General features: G+C 38.2%; 1 protein-coding gene across 1 annotated transcript; it reads right to left on the bottom strand.

The window, feature by feature from the left end:
- Positions 1 to 16,992: 16,992 nt before the first annotated feature.
- Positions 16,993 to 22,385, bottom strand: LOC119783029 (circadian-associated transcriptional repressor-like). Its single transcript, XM_038284302.1, has 6 exons — positions 22,231 to 22,385; positions 19,978 to 20,315; positions 19,811 to 19,886; positions 19,451 to 19,529; positions 18,024 to 18,207; positions 16,993 to 17,906 (listed from the first exon to the last, which is right to left on the bottom strand). Exons 2-6 carry the CDS (start codon positions 20,311 to 20,313, stop codon positions 17,319 to 17,321), a joined length of 1,263 nt encoding a protein of 420 aa, XP_038140230.1. The 5' UTR covers positions 20,314 to 20,315; positions 22,231 to 22,385; the 3' UTR covers positions 16,993 to 17,318.
- Positions 22,386 to 22,752: the final 367 nt, after the last annotated feature.

A 22,752-nucleotide genomic window follows, 5' to 3' on the forward strand; every position in this document is an offset into this window, starting at 1 on the left:
TCTACTTTTGCTGTTAAATATCAGTGGAGGAGTTTAAGAGCTCCCCACAGAATGTGATCCAATGAAATTCTTTCATTTGTTGCATTATATATATATAAATATATATATATATATATATATATATATATATATATATATATATATATATATATATATATATATATATATATATATATATATATATATATATATATATATATATATTTTTTTTTTTTTTTTTTTTTTTTTTTTTTTTTTTTTCTCTCTGCCAGGTAAGATGAACTTTATTTGCTAAAGCTAAACATTTCTGTAACTAGATGCACGTGCAGACAGTCTCATTAAATTTTGCCTAAATGGAGTCCATTAACCACAGCCAACTGGCTTAAAGCCCATGGGATTATCTGAGGGCCTGTCTCCTCCTTTTGGCTTTCTTTGCGTGATGTGGGTCAACTCACTGCACTTGTAGTAGCGTGTGTAAGTATGAATCAGTGGTAGTAAGCCTGAGGCCACACCCGTTTACCTCCTGCTCCTACAACAGACTGGGTCCACATTTTCACAGCAGTAATGCAGAGAGGGGTTGTTAGGACAGAACTAAACACATACACACCTAATAAAATGCCTTTTAAATTAACTGATCATCTATGATCATTTTTCTCTTGTACTCATTTATTTCGGCAACTTCACCTCCTTACTTATTCACCTGGCTTGTGAATGTGTCCAATAAATAACAACCACAATAGGATTGTCCATAGTTGTTATATCTCTATCAAAGTAAAAGGACAATTTTTAGGCAGCTTTAAGGAAACTTTCTTCATTAGGAAGAAAGAATGTGAATGTACAGTAGATAAACCTTTATTAGAAAATATTGGAGTCCTGATCTGTTTGGTGAATACTGACTATATAAATGCCTTAGTTAAAAAAAAAAAAACTCTTAGGTATGGTAAAAAGGTCACAGGTACATAAGTATTCACAGCCTTTCATGTGACACTAAAAACTAAAGTCAGATACATCCTGTTACTTATATAATCCTTAAGCTGTTTCAACAAATTGATTGGATTCAAGCTGTGTTAAATATGAATAATTCAACTTGATTTAGAATAAAACACATTAGTCAACATGATAATTTACATTAAACAGGAGTTATCTGAAGAAATTTGGGCAGGGATATATATATAAAAAAAAAAGAAAATATGGCATATGGTAAATTACTGCAGCTTCTTTTATTTTGAAACAACAGAACCCTTAAAAAGCGAGACCATACTCAGAGAATCCTTTTTTCCAAAGGCTCGTGTGTCTAATATAACATCGCCATTTAGATAATTAATTTTTGTTTCAGTCCTTATTTTGTTTTTTTCTTATCAAGATGTCCTTATATTTGCCTTTTCCCTCCTATTCAGGCAACAAATTCTGACCCTAACATCAACCTAATTTCTTTGTAAAATAAGCTCTTTAAACAACCTCATACGTTTGTGAATCAAATAATCAGAGGGTTGGGAAAAACAGCAAACAAACTCCCTCACAAATCAAAACTGAGCTGTCTTATGGTCAATCACATGTGCTGACCCGCCCCCTCCAGGCCCCTGCCCCTCCTGCCAGCTCTATTATGGGATGACCCCACAGCACATAGCATGACAATACCACAGATATTTCTGCATAAAAGGTCAACAAAAAAACATGGGATCCTTTCCAAACTGGCAAAAACAGCTGAACAAGTGGCCATCATGCAGTTATCTGACGAGGCCAGTGTAAATATCAGTCCTGTTTATCACTTGAGGCAACACTCATTTTCCAAATGTTTGTGCTACATCGGTTATGATGCATTGAACTATTTTATTGCTTATAATCTAATTTGCAATCAGTCTCATTATAACACACAGAAACAGTTCAAGAGAATGCTGACTTTGGGTTTAGATCATTGTAGAGAAAGACTTCCTCTTTAGATTCCTCCCAGCATTTCTGTTTTTTATTAAGTAGAGATCCAGTGTTGGTCTTTCTTTACTTTTGCTTTAATTTACCTTAGCAGTATCTCATATTTTCCTTTTTAGTCCCACCTGCTCTCCATCCCTTTTCTCCTGACTCGTCTTTCTATATAAGCTGTCTGATTTTATCGTGTATACTGGTTCCTTCTGTTCTTTGCTCTATAGGGAATCTGATGCCTCCAGGTCCCCCCTTGTTCCTGCACTCACACTTCACATTTTGCTTTGCATTTGGTTTCTCAATTTGGATTTTTTTCAACATAATACAGCATGCAAAGATGAAATAAAATAAACAACACACTTTTAAAGAAAGTCAAGGATTACTGACTGAACACTTTCATGTTTGGATGAAGCAAACAAACACTGCTGTTATTAACACAAAAATAAGGAAAGCAGAAGAGAGTATGTTGCACAAAACGATATATATAAAAAATTCATCTGGTTAGTTGATTAAATTTTTTTATTCTGACTGCGAAACAAAATCGCTCTTGATGGTCTCAGCTCCTTCCCTGCATTTTTATTGGAAGGAACAGTCATAAACTTCTTATCATCCAATCAAAAGCAAACTTACACCATAGTCAGCCAATGAAAAAAAACCAACAACATAAAAACAAAACAATTATTTTTTGTATTAACATTCCCTTTAAACAAGCTTGCACATCACAAAATACTAAATTTTGTTGAATGAAAAGAAAAGATCAGCTTTTCAGCTTAGATTTTTTTCCCCCCGATTAGTAATTTAAACATGAAATTAAATATGAGAGATTTGAAGAAAAAAAAATCCTTACAAAAAATCATCCAAAGTTTGAGAAATTAGTTCATTTTCAGTTGCTAATCTCCCTTGTCTCATTATTAAAAACTTTGTGGTAACACTGTTGGGGCGCACAGCAGAGACACCAGCTTCTACAGTCATGACCGCAAGACCCTAATCAAGATATTTTGTTTAAAATTTTTCTTTGCATTTTTAATCTTTGTAAACATCAAGTTAAAAAGAATCAAACGGAATGACTTCCTATGTTTAATTTTTTTCTACCAAAATAGAAAAAAATGCTCATATTTTAGTTGAATGCTGTAGACTTTAAAAATATTAAACAAAATCCAATTAACACTCATTTTTGTTTTTAAATCATAACATCAACTCAAATTCGGGGCTTTGAGGATAAACAGTAAATATCAGGATATCAGATGTGGTTGTTGTTGCTTTAGTTGTCTAATATATTGTTGGTTATGATGCACTGGCATAAAAGTGGAGAATACATGTTGGCTTTTCTGATGGATTGTGTGCTGGTTTTCTGAATTTTCTACTAATTGAAATGCACTGAAATATAATTGGTAAAAAGACTCACTAGTACAACTGTAATCTAATTGTTCCGTTTTAAAAGCTATGATGAAATTTAGCTTTTATTCAATCAAACACTTCAGAGTCATCACAACTGTTGGGACTCTGCAAACCATTTGATCAAAATGTAATTTTTTTTAAAACTAATCTTAAAGGTCGGTAAAGGAAACTCAAGAGGTATTTGAGTTCTTATGTTTCAAAGTTCTGATCAAATTTTTTCATAAACACAACATTTGCAAACTTAAAATTGTTTTCGTTTCCATCATCTCTAATTACCAAGCTATTGCTACATTCAATGTTTTGACCTGTTCACTTCCTGTTTGGATTAACTGAGTGTGCAGCTGTTCAGAGGATCTCCATCTGAAGTTAAGTTATTTTCTCTGTGATATCTCTGTATCTAAGTAACTCTAACTGACTACTTTAAAACATAGCACCTTCTGCTGCACTTTTCTACTGAGCACTTGTCAGTTTCACACGGTTTTATTTCTGATAGCAAGGAGTAGCTAGCCTAGGCTAGCGCTAGCTTAGCATTGCTATGGCTTCTCTCTCTCCCTCCCTTGACTCTTTTCCAACTCTTCCTTCTTCCTCTCCTCTCTCCTGCTCTCTGTGTCAGATGTTCAGTTATTCCTCTGCCTCCTTTAGTGATAATGGGATGTGTAATAAGTGTAGTATTTTTGTAGCTTTGGAGGCGAGGGTGTCAGAGTTAGAATCCAGGCTTAAACTCATTTTTTTTTAAATCTCTCAACCCGGGGGCTTTGGGAAAAAGGGTAAATATAAATTTCCCAGAGGGGTTTTTTTCTTTTAGTTGTTCTAATATATTTGGTAGAGCCTGGAAAAAATAAAATCATTTTGGGGCTTTTTAAAAGTTCGGTTTTTGAATTTTTCCTAATGAAATATGAAAAAAAAAAAACCCAAGACAAAAAACAAAAAAAAAAATAAGAAAAAAAAAAAAAAATATAAAAAAACAAAAAAAAATTAAAAAAATAAAAAAAAAAAAAAAATTTTTTGTTTTTTTAAAAACAAAAAAAAAAAAAAAAAAAAGGAAATATTTAAAAAATATTCTAATTCTGTTTTCCCCCCCCCTTTTTTTTGGGTTTAAGGGGACCAAATTTCCCCACTAAGTTTTTTTTCCTTATACTTGTTCAATAACCTCCCCCAAAACAAAACACCCCGCCCCCCCCCCCCCAATTTCATGCAAGGATGACTCCCCTCCAAAACCCCTTTCCCCCCTTACCCCCAACCCCCCCCCTTCCCCGCCCGGCAGATTTATTTTTCCCCCCCCAAAAGGGGAGGTAAAAAAAAAAAAAAAAAGGGGGGGAAAAAAATTAGAAAAAAAAAAAAAAAAAAAAAAAAAAAAAATTTAAAATTAAAAAAAAAAAAAAGAAAAAAAAAAAAAGGGGACCGAGTACCAAAATTATTTTAAGGTTTTTTATAAAAAAAAGAAAAGGGTTTTCAATAAAAAAAAAGGGGCAAAAAAAATAGTAAAAAAAAAAATAAAAAAAACTTTAAAAGGAAATTAAAAAAAAAAAAAAATTTAAAAAAAATTAAAAAAAAAGGGCCGGGGTTTTTTTTAAAAAAAAATGTAAATTTTTTTAAAAAAATTTAAGGGAAAAAAAAGGATTGATAACCCAGGGGGCCCAAAAAAATTACAAAAAAAAAAACCGGGGAAACTTTAGGAAAAAAGGAAACAAAAAAAGGGGCCCCCCAAAGGAAAAAAAAAAAAAAAAATAAAAAAAAGGGGAAAACAATTTAGAAAAAAAAAAAAACACCTATTCATGAAAAAAAAATATAAAGTGTTTGAACAAAAATAAAAAAGAAAATTTAAAAAAATAAAAAAAAATTAAAATAAAATAACTCCAATTGGGGAAAAAATTTAAAAAAATTTAAATTTCGGCCTTTTTAAAAAGATCGCTTTCCTCAAAAGTCTACTTTTTAATGATTGATTTGGATAATCCTTTGACTGTTTTGCCTTACAAAAACCCGGCTGCAGCAAGAGGATTGTGGTTAAAATGAGGAAATCCTTAAGTTTTTAAAATTTTTTACACCCCCAGAAGTTCTGGGGGAGGGGGAGGAGTAGCAACAATCTTCCAGTTACTTAGATTACCCCCAAAACCAATTTAAAACCTACAACTCTTTGAACATTTAACCCTTAATTTCCCTGATCCAAATTTCAAGGCTAGAAAACCTTTTTTTTTGTAACTTTGTATGCCACCGGGGTCCTTCCCTTGAATTTTTAGAGGGTTTTAGATTTCCCCTTTCTGATTTGGTATTAAATATGACGGGTTTTTAAAGGGGGAGATTTTAAACCCCATGCGATTGAGGGATGCTAAGAGCAGCCTTTATGTATTTAAACACTATTGGCTTTGTTCAAAATGTAAATCCCCACATTTCATTTTCTACTTTGGACTTGTCTGAATCCCGGATAGAATGGGAAGAAAAAAACATATTTCCTCCAACCCTGCCCTCTCTGCCACTTCAAATACTTGGATTACTTTAACAAGTTTCCCCCCCCAAAAGGGGTTTCCCAATTTTTTATTTAATCTTTACAGTAGGCAGTTTTCTTTTTAAAGAACTCTTCATTTCTCTCCCTCTGTGCACTGAGCATGCGCAGATGAAAAAGTTTGTTTTTCCCCCTTCACGGGTTGATGATTTTGTTGAGGGTTTTGTGTTTCGGGTTTCCCTTAGACAACGCGCCCCCTTTGAAATAAAAACGTTAAAAATAGAAAGCTTGTCCTTGGTTAATGAGAGCTGCTATTTAAAGCAAAATGCTGGAAAACTGGAAGAAAAATCCTCCACGGGCCCTGCAAAGGTCCCCAGTCTGGAAAATGGTTTATGCTGTATAAAGGACCCTTTGTAAAGCAAGGCAGCTATTCCTCATTAAAAAGGGGAATAAGAATAACCCGAGATTTTTTTAATACATTTTCCCCAAAACTCCCCCAGACCCATAGTTTGTTAAACCCGCCATTCCCCTGCTCTTGCCAAGATTTTTTGGGATTCTTCTAAAAAAGATTGATTTATTAAAAATGTATAACACTCTCTATCCGCTTTGTACTGAGGTAGTCTGGAATCGGGGAAGGGGGTTTGATGCTTGATCGGGAAAACTCTTGAATTAGCAAAATTATTGTCTTCATCTAAGCTTAATTGATTTGATCCAGTTAAAACCGGTTTTTTAAGGGGGTTTTCCCCTTTAAATTCCCCCTCCATTTTAGATGTGATTAATCTATCTCTGTTACAGGGATTGTCCAAAAGTTTTAAGGTTGCTGAAATTAAAACCCTTGTTAAAAAAACCGTTCTTGACCAGATGTTTTGGTCTTTATAGCCCTAATCCAATTTTCCTTTTTATCCAAAATTTTTGGGAAAATAGTTGCCAAAAAAGTTTGCGTCATTTTCCCATAATAAATTTTGAAAAAGTTTCATTTGGGTTTTAGAGCCAAAACACAAAAACGCTCTGGGAAGTAAATAATGTATTTCATGGCCTCATAAGGATTTGTTCGTGCTCGTCCTGTTGGTCTTAGTGCGCATTTGTACATTTAATAATTTTTTTTAGAAAGACTTGAATATTTTTTTGGGAATTTAAAAAGGAAACAGCACAACGGGTTTTTTAAATTTTATCTTTCTGATCGTTTTTCAGTTTGTTCATGTTAATGATAGATTTCCTCTGCTAAAAGGGTTTCCCTTGGGTACCCGGGGATCGTGCAAAGGACCAATTCTTTTTATTTTTATACATGTCCAATTGGTAGAATTTTAGACAGCAGGGGTTTAAATTTTCCCTGTTATGCTGATGTACCAGTTATCTGTCTAAAAAACCCCGATAAAGCAAACCCCATTACATAGTTTAAGGGCTGTCTTGAAGACATAAAAAACCTGGATGATTTTAAATTTTCTTTTTGATGAGAAAAAAAAGTTATAGTCTTTGGACCAGGTCTTAAAAAAGAAATAATTCCCATCATTTCATTTGGAGGGATTAAACTGTTTTTTATAATAAAGTAAAAATTTTGGGGGTTTATTTTTTGATAGGTGTCATTTAAACCCCATATAAAGAGGTTTCTAGAATTTCTTTTTTTCATCTAGGAACATTGAAAAAAAAATTTAAAAATATCTGCCCAGGGGTGATGTGAGAAACGCCCATGCATTTGTTACTTCAAGGGTGGACTTTGTAATTTCTTTATATCAAGAATCCAAACTGATTTAAACCCTTCAGTGATCCAAATGCTGCAGCCAGAGTTTAATGAAAATAAAAAAAAAGATCAATCTCCCCTATCCGGCTTCTCTTCTTGGTTCTGTTAAAAAAAGAATAAATTTAAAATCCCCTTCTAATATAAACCCTTAAAATGGCAAGCCCCATTTATATCAGGATTGATTTTTCCCTTATGTTTTAACAGAGCACTTCGCCCAATCGGGTTTATAGTGGTTTTCCTAGAATTTCTAAATAGAAGGGGAGGCAACTTTTATTTATCGGGCCCCCCCTTGTGGAACAAAAACCAGTTTTGCCCGTGAGGGACCCCCCTGTCATTTTAAAGGCTAGGTTAAAATTTCCCTTTTTGAAAAAGTTATAGTTAGGGGGCTAGGTTTCTGAGTATTTTTATGTTAGTGCTATGGGCTTAACTTTTGGGAGGAATGGGGCCCCCCATTTTCATTTGCTTCATTCTCTCTCTTTTCCTTTCGCGAATCTGTTAGTTCAATCTTAACTTTGCTCTCTCTGTTTTCTCAGAGGTTTGCCTGTCTGTTCCTGTTTGGTGTGCGTTTTTGAAAGGGAAAAATCACTGTGTACTTCTATCAACACCCCGTTTATGATTTTTGAGAGCCCGTTTTCCATGTGGTCGTTTCTTGAGTGACTGAGTGGATGTGCTCTCTTCGTCCCCTTTGGATGGGGGCTGCTTGGAGTGCTGCCCGGTGGTGTTTCCCGGCGGGGCCGCCCTTTTTCCTGTTTTTGTATCTTGCTTCTGTCTCCTTGAACCCCCGTCGGCCTCGGCGATGGGCCAACTGGTGGTTGCTGGAGGTTTTTTCCCGTTAAAAGGGGTTTTTCCCCTTCCCCGTGCTACAAGCTGCTTTGGCGGGGTTGTATTGGTCAATGCAATAATGGTTTTCCCCTTTGATAAAAACTTTGTATCAATTTGACTGTATGATCTGGTTGAACTGTAAAGTGCCTTGAGATGACATGTGTTGTGAATTTGGCACTATATAAATAAACTGAATTGTAACTGAATTCAATCCAGTGTTTGTGGGATTTGGACAAGACTATTTCTCATCTTTTATGTACAATTTTATGATTTGTCTACTGTAGAAGTTTTTGGTAAATTTCCTTCACGCTGTTCCAGTTTCTGTCATTATCTTGGTGCTGATAACTGGCCTTCATTCTGCTGTCCAGCTCCGCCCAGTTTCTCCTTACCGTTCATCATATCCACCTGTTCCAGCTTCTATTTAATCCGCTTGGTCCCAGTCATTATTAAAGATTATTCTTGACCCTTTGGTGTGACAGTTTTCTAGCATAACTGATTGTTTTCTGATTGCCTGGTCAATTTTGCTTTTGGACCCCTGAGCCTGCCTGTCCCTGTTCTGATCTGTTTGCCTGACCTGTCTTCGGACTCCTGCCGGATTCTTCTTGTGGACTGAACTTGGATCTGCTTTCCTTTGTCTGATTGGAACTGACCTCGTGTCAGTTCTGCAGCCTTTAAGGCTTCAGCATCTGGAACTTCCTGGCAGTGTCCGCTGAGTCTTATCATCCGACCGGCTGGGCATGGACTGAACTGTAAAACCAGGTTAGTGACTCACGCGTTCAGAATCATCCCGTCAGATTATTGTGATCACTAACCTGTGTTTCTCTCCTCTAGAAGTTCATGCTTTAGACGACCTAGCCGCTGCTACTGCAGATCCACAGATCCAGTTTTAAATGAATGCCTTTTGAATAATCCCACTTTCTGTCTTGCCTTGAATACTGGGTCCTTTGAGTTTTGACAGTTTCATTCCCAGTTGCGGTCTGTAAGTCAGAGGGCCTTCCTGCCTAAACTCCACACCTTGGCCTGACTGTTTCAGTCCTTTTTCATCAAACTATTTAATGCATCCTGCAGATCTTCTGACATCAGTGCATCCAACTTGCTTTCATGTCATCCGTCACAACATCAAAATGAGCACAAGAACATATATCCAGATACGGCTGAGGATGTTGTTGCCTTCGGCTTTGCCCCAAATATTACAAACAATGTCATGAGATACACGTGAGTCCTTGAAAGCTAGGCCACAGTGTCTCCTTCTTTACCAAATAAGCGGCATCAGAGCAACGGATAGCTACAGATGGTGGGTGAAAACACAGTGAGCTCTGTCAGTGATGGGGTTTTCAGGAGCAGAAACGGAGTCTGAGGTAGCTCTGATTTCCATTTCAGGGTCCACCGCTTTGCATTTTAAATGTTCATCCTGTCTGTTTTGTGACAAGTCTGGACATAAACTCTCTTGTGTGCTCAGAGTGAGTGTGTGTGTGTGTGTGTGCTTTTGCTACAAAATCAGTGTGGCTTTAGGTCATATGGGATTTACCAGAGCACAGTGACTGAATTATGAAGGGAGGGAAGTTTGGGATAAAAGATTAATCACCTTATTGTGTCATTAAACATCCTGACATTCCCAGCACGCAAGGCCCCAGACACCCTTAACTTGTTAACCTCGACAACGGGACGCAGAGCCACGAATAAAACCTCCACAACAGAGGATAAGAGGTGCGCTAAGTTCATTATGTGAAATCCTATTGATTCACGAACACACATGCTCAAATAATCCCACACATGCTTATTGGATACTGAGAGAAGTGAAAACTACTAAGGGTATTAATGGTGTTACTAGGGTTTTTTTTGTTGCTAGCGCATTGCAATGGAGTTAGACATTTTTAAATACAGAAAACAGAACAAAAAAACCCAAATGAAAATCAAAAATTCTTAGGTTTTAGCTTAAAAGTACAACTAAAAGCCATTTTTGTTTTTGCTAACTGTGCCAATCTTTATATATATATATATATATATATATATATATATATATATATATATATATATATATATATATATATATATATATATATATATATATATATAGATATATCTGTCCTTCTTTGACCCTAGCACATCCCTTTCTCCTCCCTCTTCTTTTGCCCCTCGCTTTCACGCTTCAGAGGAGGAAAAAGGGGTGTGTTGCTGTTGAAGAGAAGCAGGGCAATTGCTCGTCTGCTAAAAACTGCATGGATACAAGGGGGGGCCGAAACAGAGGGAGGGGAGGTGGGGGGTCTCTGTTGTTGTAGTGTAGCACAGTCAGTGTGTCAGAGACAGACCTGTCACGAAATCAACCATTGGGTATGTCAGAAAGCAGTGCACTCCTGTTGGTCTGTTCCTCCTGCTTCATGTGATGCTCGTATATCTATGTTTATAAACCTGCTGCTGATTTCATGCTGTTTGACCAAGGAGAAATCGAAGCAAACCCTACCAAAAACCACCTCTTTATAACAACACATCCCAGAGTAAAGGGTCATTTTAATATTTGACAATTTTTTTCTTTTATCTTAAGTTAAATCCATTTTTTTCAACTATTTCTTATTATGTTAATCTGATATAATCAAAATAATAAATCTGTAAGAACTTCTGAAAATGTCAAGTCTATCATTCTTTTTTAATCTTCAAAATTTTTTTTGCGGGCTCAAATTTAAATATTCTAGGATATATATATATATATATATATATATATATATATATATATATATATATATATATATATATATATATATATATATATACACTCACCGGCCACTTTATTAGGTACACTTGTCCAACTGCTCGTTAACACTTAATTTCTAAGCAGCCAATCACATGGCGGCAACTCAGTGCATTTAGGCATGTAGACATGGTCAAGACAATCTCCTGCAGTTCAAACCGAGCATCAGTATGGGGAAGAAAGGTGATTTGAGTGACTTTGAACGTGGCATGATTGTTGGTGCCAGAAGGGCTGGTCTGAGTATTTCAGAAACTGCTGATCTACTGGGATTTTCACGCACAACCATCTCTAGGGTTTACAGAGAATGGTCCGAAAAAGAAAAAACATCCAGTGAGCGGCAGTTCTGTGGGCGGAAATGCCTTGTTGATGCCAGAGGTCAGAGGAGAATGGCCAGACTGCTTCGAGCTGATAGAAGGGCAACAGTGACTCAAATAACCACCCGTTACAACCAAGGTGGGCAGAAGAGCATCTCTGAACGCACAGTACGTCGAACTTTGACGCAGATGGGCTACAGCAGCAGAAGACCACACCGGGTGCCACTCCTTTCAGCTAAGAACAGGAAACTGAGGCTACAATTTGCACAAGCTCATGGAAATTGGACAATAGAAGATTGGAAAAACGTTGCCTGGTCTGATGAGTCTCGATTTCTGCTGCGACATTCGGATGGTAGGGTCAGAATTTGGCGTCTACAACATGAAAGCATGGATCCATCCTGCCTTGTATCAACGGTTCAGGCTGGTGGTGGTGGTGTCATGGTGTGGGGAATATTTTCTTGGCACTCTTTGGGCCCCTTAGTACCAATTGAGCATCGTTGCAACGCCACAGCCTACCTGAGTATTGTTGCTGACCATGTCCATCCCTTTATGACCACAATGTACCCAACTTCTGATGGCTATTTTCAGCAGGATAATGCGCCATGTCATAAAGCTGGAATCATCTCAGACTGGTTTCTTGAACATGACAATGAGTTCACTGTACTCAAATGGCCTCCACAGTCACCAGATCTCAATCCAATAGAGCATCTTTGGGATGTGGTGGAACGGGAGATTCGCATCATGGATGTGCAGCCGACAAATCTGCGGCAACTGTGTGATGCCATCATGTCAATATGGACCAAACTCCCTGAGGAATGCTTCCAGCACCTTGTTGAATCTATGCCACCAAGAATTGAGGCAGTTCTGAAGGCAAAAGGGGGTCCAACCAGTTACTAGCATGGGGTACCTAATAAAGTGGCTGGTGAGTGTGTATATATATATATATATATATATATATATATATATATATATATATATATATATATATAGATATATATATATATATATATATATAAATATAGAAAAGCAATAAAAGCAGACGCCAGACGGGCAGATCACAAAACTCAGTTCCAGTCTTCTCAGCTAAGGTCCTTAAATTGCAAACATTAGATGTTAGGGTCAGAAACAATTTTAAGTCATGGATCCAATGCTCCATGCTAGCTATGGTGGTATAATGGTGTTTTTTATTTTATTTTTTCAGTGTGCATCATCTTATTTCCCAAGCTCTACCCTAGTATCTTTGGCTAATACTAGTCCCTTCATGGTCGTACCTACATTTGATGGCTGTTTCAATCTGGGAAATGCACCATGTCTCCAAATTTAAATAATCTCCAATAATTTTTCATAAAACTCCCCTCTACTCCAGTGACATGTATAGTCACCAAATCTCAGTCCAAAGTGGATCTCTCAGGAGCGTCTCAGAGGATTCATAGGATGGATTTAAAGGCAGCAAATTAAGGACTTTAGGTGAAGTGTTCTTTTGGGAGATGTTACTTGGTGCCAAACTTTTAGTTGTGTCATAATGCACGCCTTAAGGTTTTAGGATTATCTTTTTTTTTATTAACTAGATATTTTAATATGTTAAAAAAGAATTATGTGTTTTAACCATATTGTGTATTATATGAAGAATCAAAAATATTATTGCCAGCTTTTTTAGAGATCCTCAGTCTCTGGAAGCCTCTATGGTCACCATCTTGTTTGTTTGTTCCCTTGATGACTGCTTTCACTTTATGGGATTTATCTGCACCTTTGTCCTGTTACCTTTAAACAAAGATTTGTTTTCCTCTGCAACTTTTCTGTATATTTGAGCTTAAATTAAATGTTGAAAATGAGCAGCTGTAAAACAAAATCCTCAAGTACAATTGATTTGATTCAATATAATTGAATGCAAATGTCTCATGCAGATGAGATGCTGAAACAAAATTAGTCCGACGTTGTACTCAGCCAGGTTTATACAGCTTTTACCTATTTTTTTTATATTCTTTACACTGATCATTTGTTTTACCCTTTAACTATTTGTGGAAAACTGATTACATTTAGCTCAAAAACCTTGGATTTAAATAAGTTTTTTACATATTAATAGTAACCTCAATTCATATTTCAGAGGAAATTTGGATTCTCAAACTTTTCATATTTTAGATAAAGTGAAATCCTGCGACTTTCTCCTTTAATTTATGACTCTGGATCCAGGTTCTTCTTCTATTTGGAGGTAATTACTAATGATTTCGGAACCTGAATATGCAGAGAAATACACAGTAGGAATGTTTGGGCTTTTCAGTGGCAGCTGGTTGGAGGATCAGCCGGCCCCCCCACTACTTTCAGTCAGATTAAAGACAGTAGTCTTATACCATACCCCTCCTTCCTCCCCTTCACTTCAAACCCCCACCCCACAAGCTAACACGCACTTCTAAATGTAGTCCCTAAAACTGCACCTCATTGAGTCACTTCTGTTTAGGGAGAGCTGCTTTTCAAAACAAGTCTGACTCATATCATGATAATGAAGGAAATCAAAAAAAGGCTAAAAACAGAAATGTCATTTTGTTTTGCTCAAAAAAAAAAATACAGAAGACTCTTACTTTCAAAAACGTGTCATTTATTAAAAGATTTTTGTCTCGTGTTGTCTGAAGATAAAGCCAGGATGATTAATAACAAAAAAGAGATGGGGTGATAGAAAAAAAAAGTGTTTTCCAAAGTAAAGGATACTAAGTGGATTGAGGGAGACATAGGAGAGACAGGAAGGGCAGACCGGTGCAGCCCAGTGGGGGAAGGGACGCTTCTACAGTTAGCATCAAACCAGAAAAAGGCAGCTAAAACAAACAAGACATTGTTATTCCTGACCAATCAGCAGTGGACGTCACAGTAAAAAAAAAAAAAAATCCCAGAAAAAGCCATTTAAAAAAAAATGCAGAATAACAAATAAGTGCAATTGGTTTCTCTGTCACACTTCAACAGTAAACAAGTATGAGGTGGAAGACGACGCCCCACCTCAGGCTCTGATTCAGAGTCTGGATCTGTGATGGAGGCTTTGTGAGCTCACTGCTCCAGAAACATGATGGCTGCCAGGGGGGCTCTGTGTTTACATGTGGGGCTTTTTAAAGGACTCCTTTCCCTCGCTACAAAATTTGTGGATTATAATTAATAAAAAAAAAGGTTAAAATACTTTCAATATCTATATGTTTTTGTTATACAAGTAAATCCAATCACATTGATAAAGATAACCCAATGGTTATAGGAACGTTAGCTTATTGATAGTTTAGAAATATGTGGGCCCAATGGGACATCTAATACAAATAAGGATTTGCTAACTAATTCATATTCTTTTTTTATATTTTAAGAGCATAAACACTTTAATTAGAAGATTACACTTAATCATAATAATAAAATCAATCACTGCTGATGCGCTGATTCGGCCAATGAAAGGTCTATAATGGGATTTTCTCAATCACAGATCAGTAATAAAAAAACAAACAAACAAAAGAACATCCCAAGTGGTTATCTGAGGTCATTTTAAAATACTACTTAAGCAAAATACAGGCCATCTTTTCCTTTTTTCACTTTTCAATGAATAATGAAGTAAATCCTTCACCCTGACATCATTGCCCGTAGATAGGGACAGTATTTATAACACGAAATGAAATATGAGACCATAAAGAAACTTTCCTCATCAAAAAGCATCCAAACTTGTGGAATATTCATTTTGTCACTCTCATAATTAAAATCGTTAACACCTCTGAGGGGCACAGCAGAGACACTGCCTTCTACAGTCACACCACAGGATGATCTCATGATCCAAATCAAGATATTTTTCTTATTGTTCTTCCTATTTCTAATCATCAAATTAAAGGATCTTCCTACATGTTGATTTTTTTTTTTTTATCAAATCAAGAGAAAAAAAAGGCTCATATTGTTAAAAACAATAAAGAAATCAAATCTAACACTTGTTTCTGTATTTGAATCACTGGTTTCCAACTCAGATCCAAAAACACACCGCATCGGCTCAAGATGTGGGCAGTGAGGATCAGCAGTAGCCATCAGATGTGGACGCTGCTGTCTTAGTTGGCCAATATTCTGTTGGTTTTGATGCATTCAATATTCAATAGATTGTGTACAGTTTTTTTCTGAATTGCAAACAATCAAAATGCACGGAAAGCACCAAGATCTTTTTTTTTTCCCTTGAACAAATTGACAAAAGGCACAGTAGTCCAATAGTCCATTCAAAATGTTCCATCTGCCTCCGTTGTTCTCCTTGTAATAGTAGTAAAAAACACATGAAATGTCATAAGCTTAAAAAAAAAAGATCCCAAAGACTGTGGGCCGAGCTATGCCAGTGCACAGCAGGCAATAATAAGCTGCCCAATAAATAAATACAAACAATAATAAATAGCTGCAGTATCTGATTGAAACATGAATAAATTAACGCCGGGATTAGAGTCATATGTATAAGTGGTTATTGTTTGTCTGTTTTCTTCAGGCTGGTCATTTAAAAAGTCATTCTGGACCCTGATCGCCGGTCCGTTTTCAGACACCTGGCAGCAGCAGCGCCTGATTCACAGCGAGACGGGTTGATGCTACGGCAACGCTCCTCTGGTTTAGAAGCCTTCAGACATTTTGGAATACATTCGCTTGATGTTACATATTTGTTTCCCTATCTTTTCAACTTCAACACTCCTATATACAGTGTAATAACCAGTCAGATCTGTATTTCCTATGAATGTATCATTCATTACTCACTTTAATAACCATTTCTCCTCTGTCCTATCTACAATTAGCTGTAATAGTGAAACAGGCTTCCTTTCGAACCTTAAAAGAAAAAATATGTTCACTCTTAATTTCTCTAATTGAAATCAGAGCATTCAGTTTTCATTTCAAACACTGACATCACACTCCTTATGTTTAGTTTCAAGTTGTGCAATAACAGCCTTCTCTAAATATACTGATTGTTTTCATGCTGAAGTTATTCTGTCTGTTGGTTCTCTAAATTCCATCCTCTCTCCATCATCATGTCTGAACTCCTGATCTTTAAGCCAACTTTAGCTTTTTTCATCTTTAATCATAACCCCCCTTTAGTGCATGTCAAGATTAATTATTTCAATATTCTTTTAATTTAATTGTAAAACATTATATTAAATATATGAAATGCACAGTTTAAAGGGATTGTATGATTTCTTTTTTTAAGTGAGCTTCTGTTAAAGGTAATAAGCAGTAAGTGTCTAAGGAAAACTCTCTCTGCATCTTTATTTAGTATAAACTCAGGATAGTTGGTCCTGGACGTCTGTCACTGAAGAACAGCATCAATCTCAAAAGCACCACTAAGCAAGATCTACTTTAAGAGCCTTTTACTGTTCACCTCTGGTTGTTACTCATCGCAAAGTTGATTCATTATAAGTGGAATGGTGGTACATAGGCGATGTGCTACCAGATATCTTCCTGAGTGAACCGCTTACTGAAAACTAAACGAGTAAAGCAGTTTTCTTGTCTAATATGTAGACAAGATAATAGATAAAAGAATAAATAATCTCTCACTTTTTTTTTGTTTGGCAATGCTTTTGTGAAAACAAAAAGCTGAAACGGTCCCACTGTGATGTAAACAATATTAAATTTCTGACAGACCTTCTACTCTGAAGGACATGCCAAGTATTTTTGAGGTTAAGTGTCCTTTTTTATTAGCTATCACCTTTAGCCTCCAGGACCAACTATTCTGGATTTATACTAAAGAAAAAGAGCCAGATAAGTTATTAAGTGCCTATAGTGTTTTATCAGAACCTCACTTCCAAAGTTTCCTTCTCCCTTCACCCCGTTGCAGAACACTTTGTCCTATATACCAATCTCCACTAACAGCTTTTCTCCTCCATATGAAATGCATACATAAACATCCTTTTTTCCCCTTTATTTGTGTTGCAGCAGCTTTAAGCCTTGGGTGTTGTGAATGGGCCAAGGCTGCCGGCTATTTCCTTGTTAGGTGTGTCAGGTCTCCACAGTGGAGGGACATACGCGGGCCAGGGGCTTCAATGAGACAAGTGTGGGCTGGCTTTGACCTTGACATGTCCCTGTAGTCTCACCTCGTTGTCCTGAAGCAGCGAGCTGGCTTTGGCACTGCGTTGGTTTCTTTTGATTTTTGGGGTTGTTAGCGGGGGTGGTGGACGAGATGGAGCAGTCTTGCATTGCTGGACTGCCCCTGCTGCTCGCAGTGGGAACGCTTTCGTCGATTACTTCCATTTTTGTGACCCCGTGTGCGAGACAAGATTTCCGCGGGGATGGGATGGGAGCGACATGCACCCAGGTCAGCCTGGGCTCGGAGCTCTGGGCTCCTTTGTACTTGGAATGCTCGTCCGGGTCGCCCTCGCTGTCATTTCCCTTTGGGCCATCGATTAGCTGGCTGCCGCAGACCACGCCTGGTAAAGCCTTAGAAGACAGCAATGGAGAAGAGGTAGACGGATTCCTTTCATCTTGATTGTGCTTCTCCCTGCTCTCCTCTCCACTGCTACGACGGCACTTGATAGGTATTGGGGAGGATGTGGGAGAGTCTGTGTCTGTCCAGCTGAGTCTGCGCTTCTGGAAAGTAAACAGGAGAGCAAGCAAATGAATGTTACATCTCAGTAGAGCCGGAAGGATGGTGAGGGGGGTCTTTATTTGTTAGAACAGACTGATAGACAATGTGTGCATACTAACCTTGACTGGAATATGCAGCTGATCTCTGTGTTTGTGCGGCGGAGTAGAGCTGGAAGTGTCCTGGAGGGAATGAGTGGGGGATGTGGCAACACTGGAGGACGAGGACACAGGCTGACTGGAGATATGTGGAAACCAGAGCTGTAACATCGCCTCCACCTGGAGCAAAGTGTTTAGGTACTTCTCCCTGAAAAACACAGGGGTCAAAAGGGGTCAGAATTCTACTCCTAGAAGTTTAACATGCAAGAGGCAAAAACACATGAGATTCTCTCTCAAAGCTCTTACACTGTTTAATAAACATGTTCATCCTCCTATCATGCAGCAGGATGTCTCAAGGTTTCAGACAGGTTTTAATGCATTTTAAAGGGACTTCATGAAATACATCAACACATTAGTGAGAGCATTTAAAGTTCACAGAAAAGGATAAGTTGCTCAAAAGGTTTCTGTTAAAACATTTGAAGTGTGTGGCATGCATTTGAATGCAGTCCCTATGAACATCTCTCAGAGATTTGCACCTAAAGAGGCTGAAAGTCTTCTATTCATCTTTGAAAAATACTTCAAACTAGAAGTAGAGGCCAAATAAAAAAAATCGTATAACATGCCTGTCACTTTACACCGGGCATAAACTGTGCGATTTTTTCAATCGTTGCACGCAGCTGCAGCTCACACAGTGTGAGTTCACAGCTCACGATGCATGTTCAGCATGACGCTCTGAAAAAACCAAGTCTGACTCAGCTCTGCGGTGAGATGGCGCTACTCATTTTCATCTATCCAGAAGCCAAACAAGTAGAAGAGGAATATGTAGCTCACTAGATTGAAACGCGCTGCCTTGGCAATTTGTGAAATTTTGTGCTGAAAGCCCTATGTGGCTACTACTATCTGTCAATTTACAAGAAAGAACTCCCTTTCCCCGCAGCCCCGCCATGCCTCTGTGTTCTCATCTGAGAGGAAGAAGAAGAATCCTTGTTTGCGCATAAACACGAAGCGATTTGCTCACGATAGTCGGACTCTACACGATGCATGATCAGGCTGAAAGTCGGCCCGATCGAAAAAATCTCGCACGGCCCGAAAAGGGCAAAAAAAAAATGGCACTGAAAAAAATTATGCAACCATTTTTGGCATTTACTTAATCATATTTAGCTACTTTAACAATTGTTTCATGTTAGCGGGGTAGGACATAAAACAATTATGTTAAAGTAACTAAATATTATTAAGGTAGATGCCAAAAAGCGGTTGCATTATTTTTTTCAATGTGTAAGCCCGCTTTATAGCAACCATCCAACTTTGTTGATCTTTTCTCATGAAGTTTGTTTAAAACACATGGAAGATTGTGGTTTATTTGCAAAGAAATGTCAAAAAAATAAAAATTTTAATCAAGGAATCTTCTTCATTTAGTGTGTGACTGGGTGGCAATGTAAATGACTTCTTACCCACAATGTGGTCTCTGCAAAACTCCGACAATCCTTTGGATGCGATCCATGGCGACGCTCTGCTGGAAACTGCTTAAACCTGTCAATCAAACGCATAATCCACCTGTCAGCCTTTACACTGAATGGATACATGTAATGACATGCATACAGGTACTGCTTTACGTAGCACCGCAGAGAGGTAAAGTATAAAAAGCAAGGCTGCTGCCTCATGCTCGCTTCACTTTGTGTCTTTTCTGACAACTTGAACCCTGCAGGAATTTGCACAGTTTGCTAAAAAGGTTCTCACAGTCTGTTTCTATCCACACCTTGCACCACAAGTCCATGCATGCTTGCAGGAAGCAATGGTTTAGGAATGCTTACCGTGGTCAAATCGACCGCTCTTCAGTCCATTCAGCAACTCCAGGAGCGGCCTGACGAAACCCTGCAGCTCAGCACACTGATGGAGAAGAAGACAGAGAAGAAAGATTACACGCTCAGAAGAGCTCACCACTGTACAAATACTGTCATGTCGTTCCTCTCCTTCGTACCTTCTGAGCAAACAGCAGGTCTCCCTGTGATTTCGGTCTCTGGCCCGCAGGATCTGTGCGGACCAGGCCGAAGTCTGCCCCTTTGCTGTGGTTCTGCAGCCTGTATGTCTCCTCCTCCTTCCTCTGAAAGCTGCTGTACGTCCATTGGGACCTGGGGCTCCTTGCTTCCATGCCGTTTCTGGATGCCACTTCACCGATGACGACGGAGGAAGAGCTGTCCATCAAAAAGACATCTGTGTCATCCTCTGTCTGTTCCGAGTCGCTGAGCGCGAGGCTGTCGCTGGAGCTCAGGGAATCGAAGGAGGGCTGGGTGGATGTGCTTCCTTGAGACTGCATCACTTTGAGGAAAAAATAGTGAGAGGTTCGGATTAATACAAGGTAGATTTAGATTTTTGGAAAAATGAACACCAACACATAAAAATCCCAACAAGCTCAGCGTGTTTCCTGTTTCCAAAATGCTCCACCCATCTCTCTTCCTAAATATCCAACTCCCACCACTCAAAATGGTGGGTCTACCAGTGCCCTAGTTTAACATGGATCAGAGTAGGGCTGGGGGTTTATGCAGGAGGCACACAACAGTGGTACATGTCTGGCTCCCATTGAGGAGACTGGAGGAGAGTAGGAAATGTGAAGGGGGGGATGGGAGCTTGTGGAGTGGTGAAATCAGAGTAGGCACACCCACACTCCACCACAGCCTCCGGTTGCAAACGAAGCCCCTCCTCTCTTCAGTCTCGTGCTTTCTCTGCCCCCCCCCCCCTCCCCATTAGGATTAGAAACACACAAACCACCTACTTTCCCCTCTGGATGCATTTCGGCAAGCCATGCTGCCTTCATCCCAACCACACAGCCTCTATCTTTCCACTCATATTTTTGATTCTCTCCAGCTTCTCTCATCACCCTTCCCTCACAGTCTGTGTCTTTGGTCCTCTGATCCCATCGGCACATATGGGCAAATAGGTATGCAGTGGGGAAATAAACACCCCAGCTTCCATCAGAGAGACTCATACACATTTATGCACTCAGAACGACTAAATGAGGGATTAAACATTCAGGTTTGTCCATTTAGGTTACAATTGGAATTTTCAGCCAAACTAGAATTATAAAAAAAAATACAAACAACTTCATATCAATTCAAGTAATGCATCATTTGGTTGTTTATTTCCTGATTTGTCAAAGCAGTCAGCCCAAGGCAACCTAACTGCTACGTGGGGGGCCACCTCGGGTCCGAGAGGGGGCCTCCAAGAGCAGCTCACTGTTCCCCTCCCAAAAATCTGAGGTTATATGTTTGTTATGTAACAATCCTACTATCTCCCTTGTAATTTTAGAATAAGGAGGTGAAAAGAAAGTATCAAAATTATACATCTGGGATTTAGCAATATCTGATTAATATAACTAGTCAATAGTAATAAATTAACACTCACATATACATATATATACACTTATAAATGTATATGTTTGACAGAGTAATATATTTTGATTAAAAATACACCAACTTAATAAAGTAAGCTTACACTAAATATATTTAGGATTTAAAAGAGATAACAGAGAAGAATGGCTAAAAACAGAAAGAGATAAGTGAGTTTGAAAGTTATTAGTTATAACAAACATAAAAGAAACTAAAGTATCAGCTGTAAACATTTCTAAGAAATATACTAACTGCATCATCAGTTCTATAGGTTTATGAATAGATCAAAAACTCTACACTAATAAGAATATATATTTAGGATTGGGGTATACAAGTCAAAAGTGTGGATTTTTTTTTCTTGTGATAAATGGTTTATCAGTTTTTTCTTTTTCTTTCTCCTATTTTTTCTTTGTCTCGTTTCATTTTATAAATAGCTACCCTGCAAATTGATAATTAATATTTTATTGCTATTTAATAAAACGATTAAGAGCATTAAAATAAAATTAAAATGTGGATCAGTTGTGTGAGAAAGCCTGCTGGGGACAGACTGGGGAGGGATGGTGCATGCAGGGCTCAGGTACAGGTGGGTGATCTCCATTAATCACGCCCACTACAACATACCAGCACATACTGCACGTTTCCACACAAAGTTATATTATAAAATAAATTTTAAAAAGCTACGTTTGCGTTTTAACCAAAACTAACGGCATATATAAATATATATACTCACGTTGGGAATGGAGGGGAAAAGAAAAGTCATTGTTTTAACAGCATAAACCGCATAAATCTGGACAGGAAATTCCGTTAGGCTGGTCTACCAGCTCCAGGAAGCATCGTTTAATACTCACCGCCACTAATGTGTGATAATAACGTAAGCCTCGGTTCAAATATCTGGCCTCTGCTTTGGTAGATCCGTCAGTACTCAGTCCGTAGCTGGAGCAGCATCGCTGAGTCCATCCTTCGCTCTCACACACACCGCCAGGCTGCTCATCGATCTCTGTCTACACTCTTTACGACCGTTAACGTGTGCGTAGATCCACGTGCCTGCGCTATTCGCTCTTCCTATTAGCTCGCGTCCCCGATTGGAAGCGCGCGGCATTGGCTGAGCGGGACAGCCAGTGAGTGGTTTACTGGAAGCTGATTGGACAGAGTTTCTGACCCCTAATACGAACACGCCCCACTCGTGTCTCCGATGTGTTCGGTGTCTGCTGCTCTACTACAGCAGGCTGTTGTAAACACGCAGCGCCAGAGGAGCTTCACTGAGGCCTCCGCCCATCGCCGCACAAACACTCAAACGCACATTGGAGAGAAAAGGCGCCTTATGCAATAGATTCGTACATTATTAGTGTCATTTATGAACATATTCATTT

This window comes from Cyprinodon tularosa, unplaced genomic scaffold (genome assembly GCF_016077235.1).
Source record: "Cyprinodon tularosa strain WSP-4 unplaced genomic scaffold, ASM1607723v1 ctg2, whole genome shotgun sequence".
In the NCBI taxonomy this organism is placed as follows: domain Eukaryota; kingdom Metazoa; phylum Chordata; class Actinopteri; order Cyprinodontiformes; family Cyprinodontidae; genus Cyprinodon; species Cyprinodon tularosa.